Below are 18,261 nucleotides of genomic sequence, written 5' to 3' on the forward strand. Positions count from 1 at the left end.
ACTGTTTTGACATTACATACATTAGCAGCCTGTAAATTTCCCACTGCTGGGCTAAGGCTTCCTCTCTGAGGAGAAGGTTTGGAGCATATTCCACCACGCTGCTCCAATGCGGATTGGTGGAATACACATGTGGCAGAATTTCGTTGAAATTAGACACATGCAGGTTAACTCACGTTGTAACTCATGTTTTCCTTCACCGCCAAGCACGAGATGAATTATAAACACAAATTAAGCACATGAAAATTCAGTGGTGCCTGCCTGGGTTTGAACCCGAAATCATCGGTTAAGATGCACGCGTTCTAACCACTGGGCCATCTCGGATCTTTTTTACTATTTTGACACAATTCTTTTTTTTATAGGTGAACTGGGTACTGGAAACTCAAGTGGGATATATCGTCTGAGGTCAACACTGCTCATATATATCGGTGTTTTAATCAATATTAATCATTCCATGCATAACCAAAGCGCTATCAACGTTGGTACCTAAGAAATATCCTTTATGCCTGTAATTATACTGACTTAACACTCAAGCTAACACAACAATACTAAGTTAAACCAGGTAATAGAACGAAATGCAGTTTCAAATCCGAGCATGCATTATGGAGTAAACTCATAAGAAAAGCTACATTATGGTACGTTAAATTTAATTATTCCAAAAGTACCCACCAGTTTATAAACAAGCGTAGCGGAATAAGCTCCAAACTTTCTCAATAAAAACTTATCTCTACAGTGACGAGCCGTTACGCTATACGTTTTCCCGACACTCGAAGTTTACGAGCTAAACATTAACGGCATTACTTATATAAAAAAATATTATGGGTGTGTAGCTAAAAATTAGTTTGTCTCTGTCTATCACCAATGACTTAACATTTGAATGAAGAGGACACAGCATTGTTTTACTTATCAACGATAACTTACAGGTATAGAAATACATGTAGCTTTAATAACACAAATATAGGAAATTATTTGGAATAACGATATTAAGCAATACATAAAATGTTTGAGTATTGTCTGTGAAAACGCTGAATCTAAAAAATGAATACGACACCTTTTTATAATGAAAGTGTCTCTATAACAACGGATTAAGGTAGAATTTCCTTTGGCTCAAGTAATGCTTGCTCATCTTATTTGAGCATAGGTTTACATGACATTTTCTTTTAAGTTTTATACTTACTTAGTCGGTGTCTGTAGTTTGAGACGTGCGGTCGTGTTAAGAGTTTTATTCCGATAAACATATATTCCACTAAGAGGTATGTTAAATACGTTATATACTTTAAAATTAATACATATTATACTAATAAAATCATCTTTACAGTTTTGTAATTATTTACAAAGAAATGTTTAATAAAAGTATCGTGATATAGTACTATGACCAAAAACTAATACATTACTAAATTTATATAATATATAACCTGTTTGTGCGTAAATCAAACTTCCCCGAACATGTCCGAAATGATCTTTGAATAAATTGTTATCCGGTTTTTGTCATAAAGAGAAAGCTTATTTTACGCGAGCAAAGCTCGTGCTATTTTAATTTGTATTAGCTAGGTTTTAATAACTTAAAGCTCGTATAAAACATTGCCTATGACATACGTTTCATAAATTGGTAAATCTATTAAGATTGATGAATTTTTTTTTTTCTTTTTTTACGAACCATCGCCTACTTTTAATGAAATAATTCTGACATTTAAATGAGTCATTTAATTGTACGGTAATTTCTCGATTTAAATTTCACCAAATGTTTTCACATTTTCACCAATTTTGCGTTCTAGTTTTTGTACATTCGATCCAATGAGAGCCGAAGGCGCAATGGTTACAACACGTGAATCTTGACCAAAGATTAACTTTTTTTTCGTTTTATTTTGATTATGTTTATAATATTACAACCCACACAACACATATATTATACACCTACAAACAGCAATACTTTGTATTCTTATCATCCAGTTTGATAGTGAGTGAGCCATTGGAACAGGCACAAGGGGCATATATCTTCCAAAGTTAGTAACGCCTAGGCGATGTAAGGAATAGTTAAAAATTCGTACGTCGCCAATGTATATGGGCGGCAATGTTTACATAGCGTCAGATTAGTACAGTTACATATTGTATAAAAATAAATGTCGTGGAATACTCTTAGAGAGGTGGAACAGATCTTTGCTTACCAATTGGACATTTATAGGATGTTACGATGCAACGAGATGAAGCTTACACGGAACTGAATCGATCTTCATAGAAGTATTTTTTGTCAATTTTATTATTGTTGAATTGATTGTCCCAAAACTTAATGGTATCTGAATCGTTTTAAATTGCTATACGTTAATTATTTCGAAATCAACATATACTTTATTGATGAAGGTTTTTACGAATAGTTACTTTTTAAAGACATTTCACAGAACTGTATTCAAAGTTAAACTATCAACTGTTCTAATCTAGATTCTACCGAAAAGAACCGACAAGAAACTCAGTAGTTACTCTTTTCCAACGTTTGAAATACAAAATTATGTCAGTTAAATATAATTATATATAATATATACTGTCGGAAAGGCGACAAGTAAGAGCACCACGCTTTTTTGTCATCTATAATCTTGTGTTAAATGCCTTATTTATTAACATTGTTTTAGTCAAATACACTCCGTATTTTACTTATTAAAAAAACATAGTAAGTAACTCCTACGTTTACGGTTTCCGTTATTTCAATTACCGTAACATCAGTAGTTCCGGAGATTATAAGAAAGGCCAAGTGCGAGTCGGCCTCGCCCATGAAGGGCTCCGTAGCAGCAAGTAACAAGTACGTTTATGAAATGGAATTTTTTATTTTTAAATTTGAGTTGATTGAATGATTTATTATTATTATTATTATTTATACGATATGTGTTTTTCTCAGCCGAGAGCTGGTATTTTTGTAAACCATTTACGGGCATGGCCAAGTAAATGATCTTATTTATGTAGTCAATATGTTTTATGTAGGTTCATCCTGAAGAAAACGACGTACAATACGGCATGTATTTAGGATGGCAGCTTTTTGCATGGTGATATATGCATTTTCTGGGAGTTGTAGTAATTTAATAGTATGGTGTAGATGATTTGGGATTACTCCCGTGCTGGAGAGTACCAGTGGAACGATGTACACTTTGTCCAAATTCCATATTCTAAGTATCTCTTCTTTAAGTTCAGAGTATTTATGTATTTTATCTGCAATTGTTTGTTTTATATTATGGGTATTAGGAACGGCTATGTCTATTAAATATGCAGTTTTGTTAGCTTTATCAACTACGGTGATGTCTGGTCTATTACAATAAATCGTTTTGTCTGTTAGTATAGCTCGGTCAAAGTACATCCTATAACTGGGACTCTCCAGAACGGCTTTGGGTGTGTACTGGTAGTATGGTTCTACTTTAGGCGGTAACAGTTTATATTTAATGGCAAGTTTTTGATGCACGTAATGTGCGATTTGGTTATGTCGGTGTGTGTAGTCATTCTGTGTTAAAAGTGGGCATGCGTTTATTATGTGCTGAATGGTTTCTGGATTTTTGTGACATTTTCTACATCGGTCGTCTAGAGAGCTTGGATCTTTAATTATGTGTTTCCTGTAATTTTTAGTATTGATGACTTGATCTTGTATTGAAATCAAGAATCCTTCTGTTTCAGGGAATAGGTAACCTAATTTTAGCCATTTGTTTGAAGCTACAGAATCAATATGCTGTTGTTCTAAGTCTTTAATATGTCTGCCATGTAGTTGTTTCTGTCGCCATGAATCTAGTTTCTCCTTTTCGCTAATATTCTGTAACTTATAAGTGACGTGAGTTTCTTTTAAATTTAATGGTGTTATTTTGTCGTCAATCTCTACCACGGCTTTGTGTATTGAACTCTCAGTTTTGCTATAGAAAAAAATTCTCAGGTTGCTTATTTGGCTTTCCAACAACATTTTTAGATCAACTAACCCTCTTCCCCCTTTCTCTCTTTTAATGGTCATTCTTTCAATAGCAGATTTTGGATGCAGGTATTTGTGTTTAGTTAATGAGGTTCTTGTTTTAATTTGTAAATGAGATATATCTGTATTGGTCCATTTAATTATAGCAAATGAGTACGTCAGTATAGGAACTGCGTAAGTATTAAGAGCCTTAAACAAATTTCTAGAATTAAGTTTCTGTCTACATATTACATTTACTCTTCTTAGATATTCTGATGTAAGTTCTTTTTTAATTTGTGTATGATTTATATATTTATTTTGTTGTATGCCTAGATATTTATATGTGTGGTTTATGTCCATAGCTGTAATATTTATTGTGTTATTTATATTATAATCTCCTGTTAATATGTTTCCATTGTGTATGTGTAAGGTTTTGCATTTATCTAATCCAAACGTCATGTGAATGTCTTTACTGAAGTTAGCTGTTATAGTTAGTAGGTCTTCCATATCTTTTTCCGATTTACCATATAACTTGATATCATCCATATACATTAAATGTGTTATTGCTGTACTGTTAGATAGGTTGTATCCGTTTTTAAATTGGTTAAGTAAATGCGAAAGTGGGTTGAGTGCAAGGCAGAACCATAGGGGGCTCAGTGAATCGCCCTGGAAAATGCCATTACAAATATGAATTTCATCTGTGATAATTTTGGAAGTTCCATTGGAAAGAGATAAAGTTGTTTTCCATTTGGCCATGGCATCTTCCAGGAATGTTATTATTGTAGGGTTTACTTTATAAATTTGCAGAACTCTAATTAACCAAGAGTGGGGTACACTGTCAAAAGCTTTTTTGTAGTCGATGTATGTTACATGTAAATTTCTATTGAGTTTTTGTGCTTGTTTTAGTATTGTAGAATCAATAATTAGCTGTTCTTTACATCCCCTATGACCCTGCCTGCAGCCTTTTTGCTCTTCTGCTAATATGTTATTGGATTCTATATGCGAGTTAATTTTATTAGATATGCAGGACGTAATCAGTTTGTATAAGGTTGGCAAACAAGTAATTGGTCTATACTGTGATGGGCTTGATGTATCTGCACTTTTTGGTAGCATATGGGTTATACCTTTTGTTACAAAGTCTGGTAATTGTGCTTCTCCCTTAATCAGTTCTGTACATTTTTAGCAAGTATCTCGTGTAGGAAAGAAAGTTTTTTAAGCCAAAAGTTTTGTATGCCATCCGGCCCGCAGCCTTCCAATTTTTCATTTTTCGCGTTTCTTTTTCAATATCTTCTTTTGTTAAATCTAAAAATTCCATTTCTTCAATACCCTCCCATTTTCTTTCTTCTTCCTTTATCCATTTTGCTCTTTCGTTATGACACTCACTTTTTTCCCACAAATCGGCCCAGTAGTTTTTGAAATCATCTTTATCCGGTATTTCTGATTGCTCGAGGCTATTATTTTTTCTGCCACTAAGTTCTAATTGTCTGTAAAAACCTTTTTCATTGGTCATGAATAGTTTGTTGTCTTTTTTCCTCTTCAGAGCCTTTAAGTAGCGAGCTAGTCTATGTGCTTTTAGCGTTAATTTTTGTTTAAGTGTATCTAAAACATCTTGAGGCGTAATATTATTGCCTTCGTGAGATGAATGTACTTTATTCTTGTTTAAAATTAAAGCTACTTCGCGTACGATTTTCTTCGATCTATTGTTTTTTATATATTGGCTTAATCTTCCTATGTCCACTCTTAAAGCTGCTATGTCTTTTTCTAACCTAATTTGCCATGGTTGTTTTTCAGGTTTTATATGTTGTCTGTAATCATTAGTATTTAGTCGTACTTTGTATCCTAGTTGCTTACTTATGACCATTGCTGTGCAGTAGATTAGAGTATGAACTTCAGAGACAGTTGTATCATCGCTTAAAAATTTATGTAGGATCTTTTGGTTAAATATATTGAGTAGTTTGTATAGTTCTTTGTTTTCTCTTAGCCTTGGTAATTTTGGTCTGGTTTCTGGACTTATATCTGTGAACGTTTCTAGTGTCTCTCGAAGTTTCTCCAATAGCTCTTTTTCTAAACTACCATCAGTCACCTCATTTCTTTGGTCCATATAATCTATTTGGAGTGTATGTTGTGTCTGTGTCCGTTGATTTATTACAAAAGGTGTTATTTGAGGTTGTGTGTTAGGTGTCTGTATGGGGCTATTACTTTGTATAGTTTCTGAGTGTACGTTAGTTTGAGAGATCGAATAATTGCAATTTTGATAACTTGGATTTTCAGATTGCATATTTACATCATATTTATCACTATTTAATTCGTGTGCGACTTCTTTTTTAATTTCTTCGCGCTTATCCTTGCTAACGTAGTTGTTATTGAGAATGAGACGTCTCTGATCAGCAATCCTTTGTTCCGATATATGTGCTAAGTGTGGAAAAGTGTCAATAAAAGCCTGGTGAAGTGGTTGCCTATATGCGGTTATGTTTGACTCTAGTTGAGTAATTTTATAGTATGCTCTTATTATTGCCTCATTGTGTTCTTTCGTCCACTTCATTCGTGTCTGTTGTGTGGGTGTTTTTAAATTTCTGCCTGTGTTATTTGATGAAGAGATGTACAATGTTGAATTCTGAGATTGAGTATTTGTGAATGATATATTTTGCAATTCCATTTTGACTTGGTTGTATATTTGGTCTATTGTAGATTGCGGTAGTAACTTTTTCTGCATTATAGCTCTCCGCTGATCACCAAGTCGTTGACGAGTTACGTCGTTCATATCAGGATACATTTTACTAAAGTTTTCATATAATGGTGTAAGGTACGCTTTTGTGTCTGTTTCCAATTTAGTAATTTCAAGATATTTGCGTAGGATATATTTATTAACATCAGGACTCCATTTCCTACGCTTTTTTACGCCGTTAGTGGTGGGTGCAGGTTTATTGACAGAAAGTGTCGTCTGCACAACATCCTCTAAAAGCATGCTACTAGTTGATGATGGTATTTGAGAAAATCTAAATGATGAGTTATTTGAAGTTATTGATACGGTTGGGCTATTGCATGGAGACGGTGAATAGCACCCTCCTAGTTCGGCTGTAGCATTTTCGGGTTTATCCCCAGCGAGGGCCCGCCTGTTCAGCTCCTCGCTGCTGACGGTTCGCAGGCTGAAACATCCAGCGTCAGCTCCAGATGTGCCCCGGCGATAGCCCCCGGGCAGCGACATTATACGTGATCGCTTACTTCTTAGCTCCATATCGATGGGTTTGCCATTGCCCTGTTAGTCACCCGCATAGTTAATTCATTGCGGGTGTCCGCCCCCCACGTGACTCAGGTGTTCGAGTCCGGACGAAAGGTTGGACTTTGGGGGGCTTATTATTATTATTATTATTGAATGAATAATAATAATAATAAAACTTTATTGAAAAAAACACAATGCTTACATAATAGATTAATATATGACACTATTAACCTTCTTAAACTTAACTTAAGCTATTACAATGTTTTCCATTGGTTGAGGTGGTTTTCGGAAAAAAGTGGCTGTGACATAAGGACGGACAGGGAGACAGACATGACGAATCTATAAGGGTTCCGTTTTTTTCCATTTGGCTACGGAACCCTAAAAAAAGCACAACTATAGTTTTTTTTAAATGTTAAATACATTGACAGAGAGAGGCTGCGCTTGACCGAAATATGTGGTTAAGAAAAATATTACGAGGCTCTCTAATGGTGGTTTTGTTATTTTTGAATAAAAACCAGTTTCAAATTGATTTTGTTATTGTTCATTTTTCGCGTAGGTTGCTTTGGTGTTCGAGAGGTATCATAAAAAGTAACCGATGTCTTTCCTTGAAGGTAATGCGTGCTTTAACAGCAGCATAAGAGCAACAGATAAACAGACAGAGTTACTATCGCATTTTTCTTTTTGTTATCGGTAGGCGCACCTGATGGTAAGTGGTCACCACCGCCCATAGACGCTGGCGCTGTAAGAAATATTAACCATTCCTAACATCATCAATGCGCCACCAACTTTGGGAATGTTTCGTCTTGACTCGCTTTCTTTACTAATAGAGAATATAAAATATTAGAATGGTTCTGTATATTTCGAGAAGAAATTACACTGGCTCACTCACCCTTCAAACCGGAACACAACAATACTGAATACTGCTGTTTGGCGGTAGAATATCTGATGAGTAGGTTGTACCTAACCAGACGGGCTTGCACAGAGCCCTGACACCAAGTGAACCTGAGTTATAATATTAGTACAAATACAGACACACACCGGTACTGTTACTACAGACACAATTAATAATGAATAACGCCTATAGTACGGTAGCAATTTTTTATACAATATATTTTATAAGAATTTGCTATTAAAAACTGATCCTAACAAAACAGGTAAAACAACCTTTCCTTTGGGGTGCAAGGCCCCTTTAAGCGCGCACACCACAGATTATGTAATTAATTTTGGATATACAATATAACATGGTCTAAGACAGTTTATTTGAATTGGTGACTTTCATGTTGTCATAAAATACGGCGTCACATTCGTTTTCACTTTCAATTTATAAGAACGACTCGCTTTCTTTACTAATAGAGAATATATAATATTAGAATGGTTCCGTATACTTCGAGAAGAAATTTTATGATATCTTTTGTAATCCAGTCCGAATTGTATGTAACTTCTACAGGTAATGTATCAAAATGTGCTCTTCATGTGATAAATCTTTTATTTATTAATCTATACTATGTTAAATTAACATAAAAATTATTAACATTAAGTCCTTAAATATATACAAATATGAATTAAAAATAGTTAGTATAAATCTTGATCGCGTGGAATGGTGGCAAGAATGCTAGTTGCATCCCCCCCCCCCCTTTGATTCGCAAAAATACTCTTATTATAAAGCCTAGGAGCATCATCTGAATTCTAAGATTAATCTGTCCGATTTATAAAAATATTTTTGCGTCATATAGCTCATTGATTGAGAAAGATTATAGACTATATAACATCACTTATACGGCTCACGCGTGCCGGACAGTTTAACGAAAGTCGAACCGTGCAGAGTAGCTAGTGTATAAAACGAAACCTCGACCAATTTTTCTCTTTCTGTGATCAATTTTTAAATAAGTAGGCTTTTACAAGGAGGCCGTAACACTGATGACGTAGGTATATAGTCTTTTTGAGACATGTGAATACACAACAACACATCTTCAAAACCAGTTTCATCGTTAAGGTGATAGGTACATTCATAATGACATACCAAAAAATCTAAAGTTATTTTGCCTGCATCGTTGGCATAAAAAACTATTTTATTCCGAGACGGATAAAACATGAAATAATAATTGTTCTAAAAATAATGAAACGGAAAACTAAAATTCTATATTTTAATTTCGATTGAATTTAATTTTGATGATAATAATTATTCTGAGATCTTTGTCAAGATCGACGTAAAAGATAAAGTTAAATGGAACCCTAAAAGTTCCCTAATTAAATTTGTTAGATTAAATAAGACATAGGCCGAATTATAAGCAGGATGTTTGCATGTGACTGATGTGCTTAGAATTAATTTATGTTACTCGAATATAATATATTGTGTTGCGTGATTATGAATAAAGGTTCTAAGATATTGTATCAAATGTTCTAATGCGATTCCAAGAATTGTTACGTCAGTACAAGAATACATAATAATGTATGAAGCTGAAAAGTTTGTTTGTTTATACAAGCTAATCTCTGGATCTGAATTATATACGAAATAAATATTTTTGCTTTACGACAATCGATTTTATGATAATTTGATTTTATGGACTAAACCCTCACTCCGAGATCTTGCCTCAGAATTAATTAATATCATTTAGCTCGTTATTTTTACACCTGTTCAACAAAAAACTAAAGGAGACTCTACTTAAGACAGAACTTATAATTATATAGTGTAATAAATGAACAAAACATGCTTTAGGTCAAATGATAATTTTGATTAAAAAATAGGTAGTTACTACAATCATTCTCTCCTTTAAAATCAAGTTTCTAACGTCTTTAATTACGACGTTAAATTCAACATTATTTTAACGGTTTTAAATTTGAACAACAATTACAACCGAAACGAATTAAGTAAATGAAAGCTGTGTTAACATTTTATAATTAATTTTTATTCTATAATTGCTACTTTTGTCTTGTTAGAGCCCTAATTATCGTGATAATAATCGGGATTTAACTAAGAATATTACGAATATTCATGTATATATAACAGGTAAAAGTTTAAAAATAAAACTCGACTCGAAATCGCGCTCTGATTAGTATAAGATTTAATTATCAAGTTAATTCAAACTAATTATTTATTTGAAATGTTCTGATTAAGCTTTTTATTTGATAGCACAAATGGTCCATTCCAATATATTTTTTAATGCTTAGCTGCTTATTTCCACTCGCTTTTCTCTGTGGGAGTGATTTCGTGATAAGGGGCGGTGTGTAACGGAAAGTAGGAAAAAGGTAGCGCGTGTTATTTGATTTGAACAATGCTATGTTGCTAGACTTGGACGTCACTCTTAGAGAGGATAGGAAGAGGAGGAGTACTCTTAGAGAGAATATATTGTTAATGTTGCTTGTTCCCAAGGTAAGTTGTCTGAGGTTACACGTGATAGGGAACTATAAGGCTTATTAGATTTTCTATCTAAATGACGCCATATTAAATTTACAGTGACGTTTCATAATTAGGGGACGATTAAGAAGCTTTTAATGATAAAATAAAATACCTCTGTTGTTGGATTACGATAAGTAGTTGTTGTTTAATTACTTTAGAATTTATTACCAGATAGTCTATCTGTCTCGTCAGGTCAAGATTCCAGGTATATATATTATGTTAGTATGTTTATACTAACATAATATATGTATATACCTGGAGTTCTTCCATACTCGGAATCCGATTGAAGTCGAAACTTTGGACGTAATTGTTGTTGACACTTGCCTGAAGTATTCTGGATTTAGGTTTATCCAGCACCGTATATAACAAGTGAAGTCGAATCGATATCTTTTTAATAAACATTATAGAAACATAATATGTAACACTTAAGGGGCAATAACTGGTTATTTGTATGTAATAACATATCAACAATAACATAACATGTCGTTTTGTGATAATTTTTATCGCGGAAAGGAAATTTCTATTACTAGGGCTGCTGTTACAGATCCGGCCTCCCCTAAATCCAGCACATGAATTATCGGTAGCAATTCAAAATTATAAGTTGGCAATGTACAGCACGAAAAGCTTGTCGTGAATTATTATCTTCGGTCGTGTTGGTTTTCCGTCCCAGGGGATTATAGGTGTGACGGAATAGTGAATGTTCCCGTATTTGCGTATTAATCCTGCGCAGTTGATTTTTCTCCGTGGGAGAACAGTGGCCGCGATCAAAATAGAAGGACTAATCGACGTCATCATCTTTATTATAAATGAGACAATTTTATCGATAAAAAATGCAAATTATCGTCTTAAAGCGATTCGTTACGGATTTACTTAAGGAAAATACATAAACAAGTTCTTTATACACAACCTATATTTAAAACTTTAAAATTTTTGTAAATTGCAGAAAACTCATCTATTATTTATTTATTGTTTTTTTTTTTTGTCAAATAAATAATAATCATAATTACACAACTTGCCCAACTTGACCGAATTTGAACCTACTACGTGTTCTATATGATCGGTCGTCTCGGCTGTCCACAAAACGACCAGGTCATATTTTACTAAACAATATTATTTCTGTAAACATTCCACGTCCTGTTACGAGTAACTACGTGCATCTTTGTTCATACTCGACCAAGTACGCATGTCAAGCTAACGTGTTTTGTGGTCCTAATTTCCGATTTTATATAACTGTAAGTAACTGTAATTTTCAATTTTAATACTCGCTATTCTTAAAATAATTTAAAAAATATATCTCTCTATTTTTTTTTAAATCCCTGGTCTTATTTCAAAAAACTCAACAACAATTATCTTTTTTTAGAAATTTAATAAGTAATCTACATACATATTTTTTTTCCGAAACTGTACTAATTTAATGTTAAGATTCACATTAAATGCCATTTTACAATGCTGTAACACAAAACTTCACACCTTGTATTCCGCTTAATATTATTTTACGTTCAGTAACAATTTTTGTAAACTTAGCTTCTCATTTAAATGTGTCAATTGAATTACGAAAGGTTTTAGGTAGAATTGAGATTTCTTAATGATTTTTTAATTCGACAACATTTACCTTGAGTAGGTGAATCAATTGTTTTGTAGATGTTCTAATTAAAATAAAATATTCGCTTACATTTTAATTTATAGTAACTACAGACACAAGAGACATTATACCTTAGTTCCTAGGGTTGGTGGCGCATCGGCGATTGTCTGTGGGCGATGGTGACCACTTACCATCACCACTATATCATAAAAAGATTTGAAAAATAATTGTCCAGTGGTTAGAACCTTCTATTACGGGCAAGCTTCACTGGATTTTTATCTCGTTAACAAAAACCCTTGACTAACATGTGCTGTGACACATTTTTTCACGAACTAGCATTGGGGCAGCGTGTCAAGCCAATGCCAAATCTTTCCCTGAGAGGAAAGAGAAATTTTGGTTTTCTTACATCGTGCAAATTGATATTACTAGTAGTCCCTAAATCTGGAAATTAAACTATCGTTACTAACCCTGTGTACCAGACATATACATATATTTGATACGTAACCTTAATATTACACTTCTGAAATTAATGTATCTGTTTTAAATATACATGATATTAAAGTACGGATTTTTATAAATATTAAGATTTACACTTATTTCCACTAAGTCTAATTTGTTAATTAATTGTTTACAACAATTCGAAGCTCGTAATTAAATTACAGTTAATTATGGGCAGTCAATTGATGTAATTTATCCTAGAGTGATTCGGTATTGGCTGACTGAATTTATGTTCTTAAATATTTATAGATAATTTTTTAAACTTTCCTAATACAATAATTTAATCTTTTTCAGAAATGATTGTCGCAGAGGCCTGGAAAGCAAATTATCTATTTTGGATATTACCGGTTGTATTAATTCTCGGGCTACTGGCATTGCTCGCTCTATTAGGTATCTTCTTCGCCCTTCGTTTGTACGCTAAACTTACTTGTGGACATTACCAAGCAAAAACCAGGATGGACGGAAAGACGGTAATCGTCACTGGATGTACAAGTGGTATTGGAAAGGAAACTGCTAAAGAATTAGCAAAAAGAGGCGCCAGGGTCATCATGGCTTGCAGAAGTATGGAAAAGGCAGAAAAGGTTCAAGGTAAAAAAACAAAAAAGAAACTTTTTTTATCTTAATAATATTGCAAAATACAATGTCCCAAACATTTTCTCGAATAAGGCGTTAAAAGTGTTAAAAATTTATCTAATAAATAATTTGTCTTGTTTTTCAGATGAAATCGTGCAATCGACAAAAAACGCAAATGTCGTAGTCAAAAAATTAGATCTAAGTTCTTTCGAATCCATAAGAACTTTTGCGGAAGACATCAACAAAAACGAGAAGGCGTTAGACGTCTTGATCCACAACGCAGGATACGCAGAAACCTTCAAAAAGAATATTTCGGAAGACGGCATTGAATTGACAATGGCTACCAATCATTATGGACCGTTTTTACTAACTCATCTTCTCATAAACCTGTTAAAGAAAAGTTCTCCATCAAGAATAGTTGTTGTTGCTTCGTCACTTTACCGTTTGGCATCCGTAAACTTGGACAACCCAAATCCATTGAACACGATGCCAGGGTATTTGTACTACGTGTCCAAGGAAGCCAATATTCTCTTTACCAGGGAACTGGCCAGACGTATGGAGGGAACAGGCGTCACTGTAAATTGTTTACATCCTGGTTTAATTGACACTGGAATTTGGCGGAACGTGCCAGCACCGTTGAGCTGGGGTTTGGGATTGATAAACACTCTCTTCTTCAAGACCCCTGTCCAAGGATGCCAAACATCAGTAATGTTGGCTGTAGATGAGAACCTTTCGAAAGTCACTGGGGAATATTTCTCTGATTGCCAGATAAGCTCGCTATCTTCTTCAGCCAGTGATATGAGTAGAGCAAGAAAATTGTGGGAGATTTCGGAAAAAATGGTCAAATTGGAAGAGAATGACCCAAGAATTTAAGTCATTTATGATAATCCTGAAAGAGTACAATTAGGGTTATTAATAACATCCAGGATTTTTAATATCAATAATAATGCATATCAGATCAGTACTTAAAGTAAAAATAATTAAATTAAGAATGATTAATTATATTTAATTAAGAATTGTTTATTGAACAACTTATGTTAACCTACTTCATATTATTTACATTTTTTTAATTTATTACCTATGCATACTATTAATGATATACAAAATATTATTCTTAAATTAGGAATATGATTTTAAATAAAAAAAACAAATATAAACATACTTTTTTATTTTACATAAATATTTACATAATAAGGCCTCTCACGTTTATATAACATAACATGTAATTGATTAGAACTATGAATTATTGTCGGTTATAGGAAAATATTTAAACATAAATGTTCTAATATTATAATTGAACCAAATATAGCAAATTTTTCTATTTAATAGCCTTTCTTGAAAAGTAAATTAACAGCCCGTAGTTGTACCACTGCTAACAAAAGGCTTTTTCTGTAAGGATTCCGAGCTTATATCTCCGAACCAATCGACTATATTTCACTACAGAGTATATTCAAAGTTGCTTTATCGTATTCTGATCTTCGGTTCCTCGGTGGTTATTATCTATGATATATAAACTATCTACTATGAAGCATAAAAATAGAACATGAAAATATTATTACAACAGAAATTCTTAATGATATACATACTAAAAGAAAATATTATTTATCTATATAAATATAAACAAATTATTGAAATATGGATTTTAATCTAATTAAAGCATTAGAAGACATGATGTTTCCTTAGAGAGGCACAAGGTACAAATTTTATGGATGGCCATTTAAAAACACTGGCCCGTGCCTTTTTTTTGCTAGCATTGAATAAAAAAAAAACTTAATTCTTTATATTAAATTTTATATTGTATCATTACTACTTTCACTTAGGAAATGATGATAATTGCTAAATAAAATCACAACTATGTGACCACAATAAATATCAGTCTATTAATTCAAATTGGTCTAAAAATGTTTGATCAACGCCCAGCGCAGTTCCTAAACTTTCCCGAGGCTTCCTACAATCAACTTCTTCCATATCAAAGCATAATTGATCCAAATAATTATCATTCGATCTAACGCTTAGCGTACTGCAACTGGGACTCAATAGGTCTGGCAATAAAACTCTATTTGCAGAGTAAACATCAAAATTGACATTCTCCTTTTCTTCGACGATTGTTTTCACATCATTTAAGCTCTGAGGTATAACATTAGCCCTAACTTTTTTGAACCTGTTTATTATTTTTTCCAACGAACTTGTCTTTTTAATTAGTGAGGTATTTGTTTTTGGTGTTTCTGTTTTCGACGACTGCATTTCTAATTCCAAACTCTTCCTTGGTACATCTAATATGGGTGATACGGTACTGTCAATTATTAAATCTTTACTCAAATCAACTTTGACATCATTAAGAACATTATTTATTCTAAATTCCGCATCTTGTGTCACAGATATAATTGGAAAGTTTGCCATTTCCGCTTGTCTAGAACTCTCTGCGTTACCTAGACCATGTGGTGTATTATAATTACTATCAGGATCTAAGCAAGTAATTCCAGAAACATCAAGTTGCGTTGGACTGTCCTCTTGCATAATTGAAAGTTTTCTGCCTCTTATGTTATTAAGTGATCTTTTCTCCCTATTTTCAAATAAATTTGGTGATGAATAACTTCGAAACAAACCATTACTTTCATTTGAGTTAACAGATTCATTAAATAATCCTCCTTTCTTAATATTAATATCTGGTCGTTCTTGCTTGTATTTAAATTTCTTCGAGCTACTAGATTTCTTTGTAGACAGCAATCGAATGATCTGCTGTTTTGTAAAACCAGATGCACATTCCGATATTGTCTCATTGACCTTTATATTCGAAATGACAGACATATTGTGATTATTGTGTGTAGTATTTGCAATATCATAGGAACTTACACGACATGATATTAAACTTTTCATAAAATCTTCTTTAGACGCTTGATAAAATGGTGTGATTAATGACTTTGGTTGAGGTTTAAGGAAGTTTCCGCTTGTACGTTTTCGTAAATTGAATTTATGTTTGTAGAGATTTAGTGGAGTAAATGTATCAAAGAAGACTTGGTATTGATCCCTATTCATCTTCAACTCTGACAAGTCAGGCATTGGAGGTATTTCTGGGTAATCCTTTAGTGACACCATCTCATCGTATACAATGGGTACAGGCTGGAAAAATAAAAATTAATTAATTAATAAGAGAAAATTGATGGTGGGCCTGGGTAATTACCACCCAATCATCACATATACTGTTCAAAACTAATATATATACAAAAAAAGTAATTTTGAAGTTTTCTATAAATGGACAGAAAGTCTATATTGAAAGAAGATTTATGACTATAAAATCTTTACAACTAGAGGAACTACCGACAACAATTTTATATGGAGAAGGAAAACTGAATATACATACAAATGTTAAGTCAAGGCTACCTGATGTTAAGGTCACCACTACCCATAGACATTCAAACAAACCACTGGCTGTTAGCTATGGGAATTATGTATGTAACAGGGAAGTAATTAATAAATGGTTGAGCCAGTAAAAGTATCTTCTATCTTAAATATTATTTTGTTAATATAATGCAAAGATGTTAAGTCTAAATAGAATTTCAAATACAAATCTGTATTGAAAAAAATACCTTAGTAAGGATAGATAATATTTTCACAAAAAGGATCAATTTATTTAGTCTTTGATAAATAAAAAAAAAAAAATTGATGAATTACCTGTAATTTAGCTTCGGCATTTAAAACTCTTTCTATTAATACTTTTAAAGCAGTAACAACTTCTTTGAAATTCTTTTCCCCTCCTTCTAAATATTTATTAAAGTTATAAATTTCATCTCCAATCTCATTATTTTTCAAAATGAAACAAATTGATATAAGAAATGCCCTGATTAGATTAGGAAAATTCTGTACTCCGTCCTTCTCTAGATTCCTGAGTATATATTTTTGTTGGCTGTTCACTTGATTTTGTAATTCAGATGTACATATTGAATCTGTTTTGGGGTCATATTCTATCATATAGGAACTTTTTTGTACTTGACCAGTGTGTCGATGAATGATTGCTTCTGTATTCTGTACTATGGATTTGCATCTTGTCAACAATGGTAACACTTTCGTATTCCATTCGCCTTCAATATTATCTAATTTCTTATCTGTCTCCAGAAGCCAATTATCAAAGAATGTTGGATGTTCATTAACATTTTTAATCTTTAAGAGATCACTTTTGAAGTTTTCTTCAATTGTATTGTTATTTACAAAGTTGTCAACCAAATTGTTGATATAACCCTGGGCATTCAAGGAGCACAGTTTACTTTCCATTTCAGTTATTCTCTTCCGAAATAAAGCCGCTGTTTTTTCCATGATCTGTCTCTTACACAAATAATTAGAAAATTTACTCAACATTATTTTTGTTTCTTTTTCAATACATTCCACAAAGCCTTCTTTTTCTTGAGACTTATATTTATCAGTCATAGTATTGTATAAAGTTTTTTTACTATCTTTCATAATTTTTGATACGAGTAAACGATTTACCGCCAACTGTGAGAGTTGGAACAAGAGCACTGTTACTTTAAAACAACCAGGATTTACTAGATATGAAGACATCACATGTGTTAATAAGCCTTTAGAACTATAATCGCTAATAAAAATGGATAGTTCATTTCTATATATTCTTTCTGCCTTCGTGTCGTAAAGGGGCCATGTTAAAGATGCGTGTACGTGCGAATCAATTATAGACACCAAATAGTAAGATAAATTATTAAATAAATTCTGAGTAGGTTTATCCAGAGCGTTATCCTTGAATATTAAATGAGATAAATCTGGAAGCATAGGATGTAGCTTGCTGAGTAATCCAATATTTAAATTTGTTTCCTTTTTCAGCGTCACAACAAGATCTCTTTGCATTAAAATCGTAGCCATTTTGTATATCTAACACATTTCACTGAATTTGAAAAGTTAGTAGTATTTAGGACGAAAACAATACTTTGTTTTCTATGACTTAATATGATAAAACGATTTTAAAAATAAATACGCATACGAGTAACAGTCAACATAGTAGTACTCAATTATATTTCAAATTTGACAAAGTTTGCCGTTAAAACCACAGATAGTCAATAATTTTGAATTTTGTT

The 18,261-nt window shown here is 32.8% G+C and overlaps 2 protein-coding genes across 3 annotated transcripts; one reads left to right on the forward strand and one right to left on the reverse strand.

The window, feature by feature from the left end:
• The first annotated feature begins 1,181 nt into the window (after positions 1 to 1,181).
• Positions 1,182 to 14,296, forward strand: LOC125073109 (retinol dehydrogenase 14). 2 transcript variants are annotated; one of them, XM_047683810.1, is made up of 3 exons: positions 1,182 to 1,250; positions 12,902 to 13,195; positions 13,326 to 14,295. In XM_047683810.1, exons 2-3 carry the CDS (start codon positions 12,904 to 12,906, stop codon positions 14,051 to 14,053), a joined length of 1,020 nt encoding a protein of 339 aa, XP_047539766.1. In that variant the 5' UTR covers positions 1,182 to 1,250; positions 12,902 to 12,903; the 3' UTR covers positions 14,054 to 14,295. The 2 variants fall into 2 exon arrangements, with proteins under 2 accessions (XP_047539766.1, XP_047539765.1); XM_047683809.1 differs by lacking the exon at positions 1,182 to 1,250 and adding an exon at positions 11,562 to 11,759 and having other exon boundaries at positions 13,326 to 14,296.
• Positions 14,297 to 14,339: 43 nt separating this feature from the next.
• On the reverse strand, positions 14,340 to 18,200 carry LOC125073106. The gene is made up of 2 exons (XM_047683805.1): positions 16,853 to 18,200; positions 14,340 to 16,300 (listed from the first exon to the last, which is right to left on the reverse strand). The coding sequence occupies exons 1-2, from the start codon at positions 18,047 to 18,049 to the stop codon at positions 15,053 to 15,055; spliced, it is 2,445 nt and encodes an 814-aa protein (XP_047539761.1). The 5' UTR covers positions 18,050 to 18,200; the 3' UTR covers positions 14,340 to 15,052.
• Positions 18,201 to 18,261: the final 61 nt, after the last annotated feature.

This window comes from Vanessa atalanta, chromosome 23 (assembly GCF_905147765.1).
Source record: "Vanessa atalanta chromosome 23, ilVanAtal1.2, whole genome shotgun sequence".
Lineage (NCBI taxonomy): Eukaryota > Metazoa > Arthropoda > Insecta > Lepidoptera > Nymphalidae > Vanessa > Vanessa atalanta.

Bases quoted from the DNA above. Each gene is read 5' to 3' on its own strand.
- LOC125073109 (XM_047683810.1), top strand. From the start codon at position 12,904: ATGATTGTCGCAGAGGCCTGGAAAGCAAATTATCTATTTTGGATATTA. The intron at 13,196-13,325 runs GTAAAAAAACAA...CTTGTTTTTCAG, and splicing joins AAAGGCAGAAAAGGTTCAAG to ATGAAATCGTGCAATCGACA.
- LOC125073106 (XM_047683805.1), bottom strand. From the start codon at position 18,049: ATGGCTACGATTTTAATGCAAAGAGATCTTGTTGTGACGCTGAAAAAG. The intron at 16,301-16,852 runs GTAATTCATCAA...TTATTTTTCCAG, and splicing joins ATGCCGAAGCTAAATTACAG to CCTGTACCCATTGTATACGA.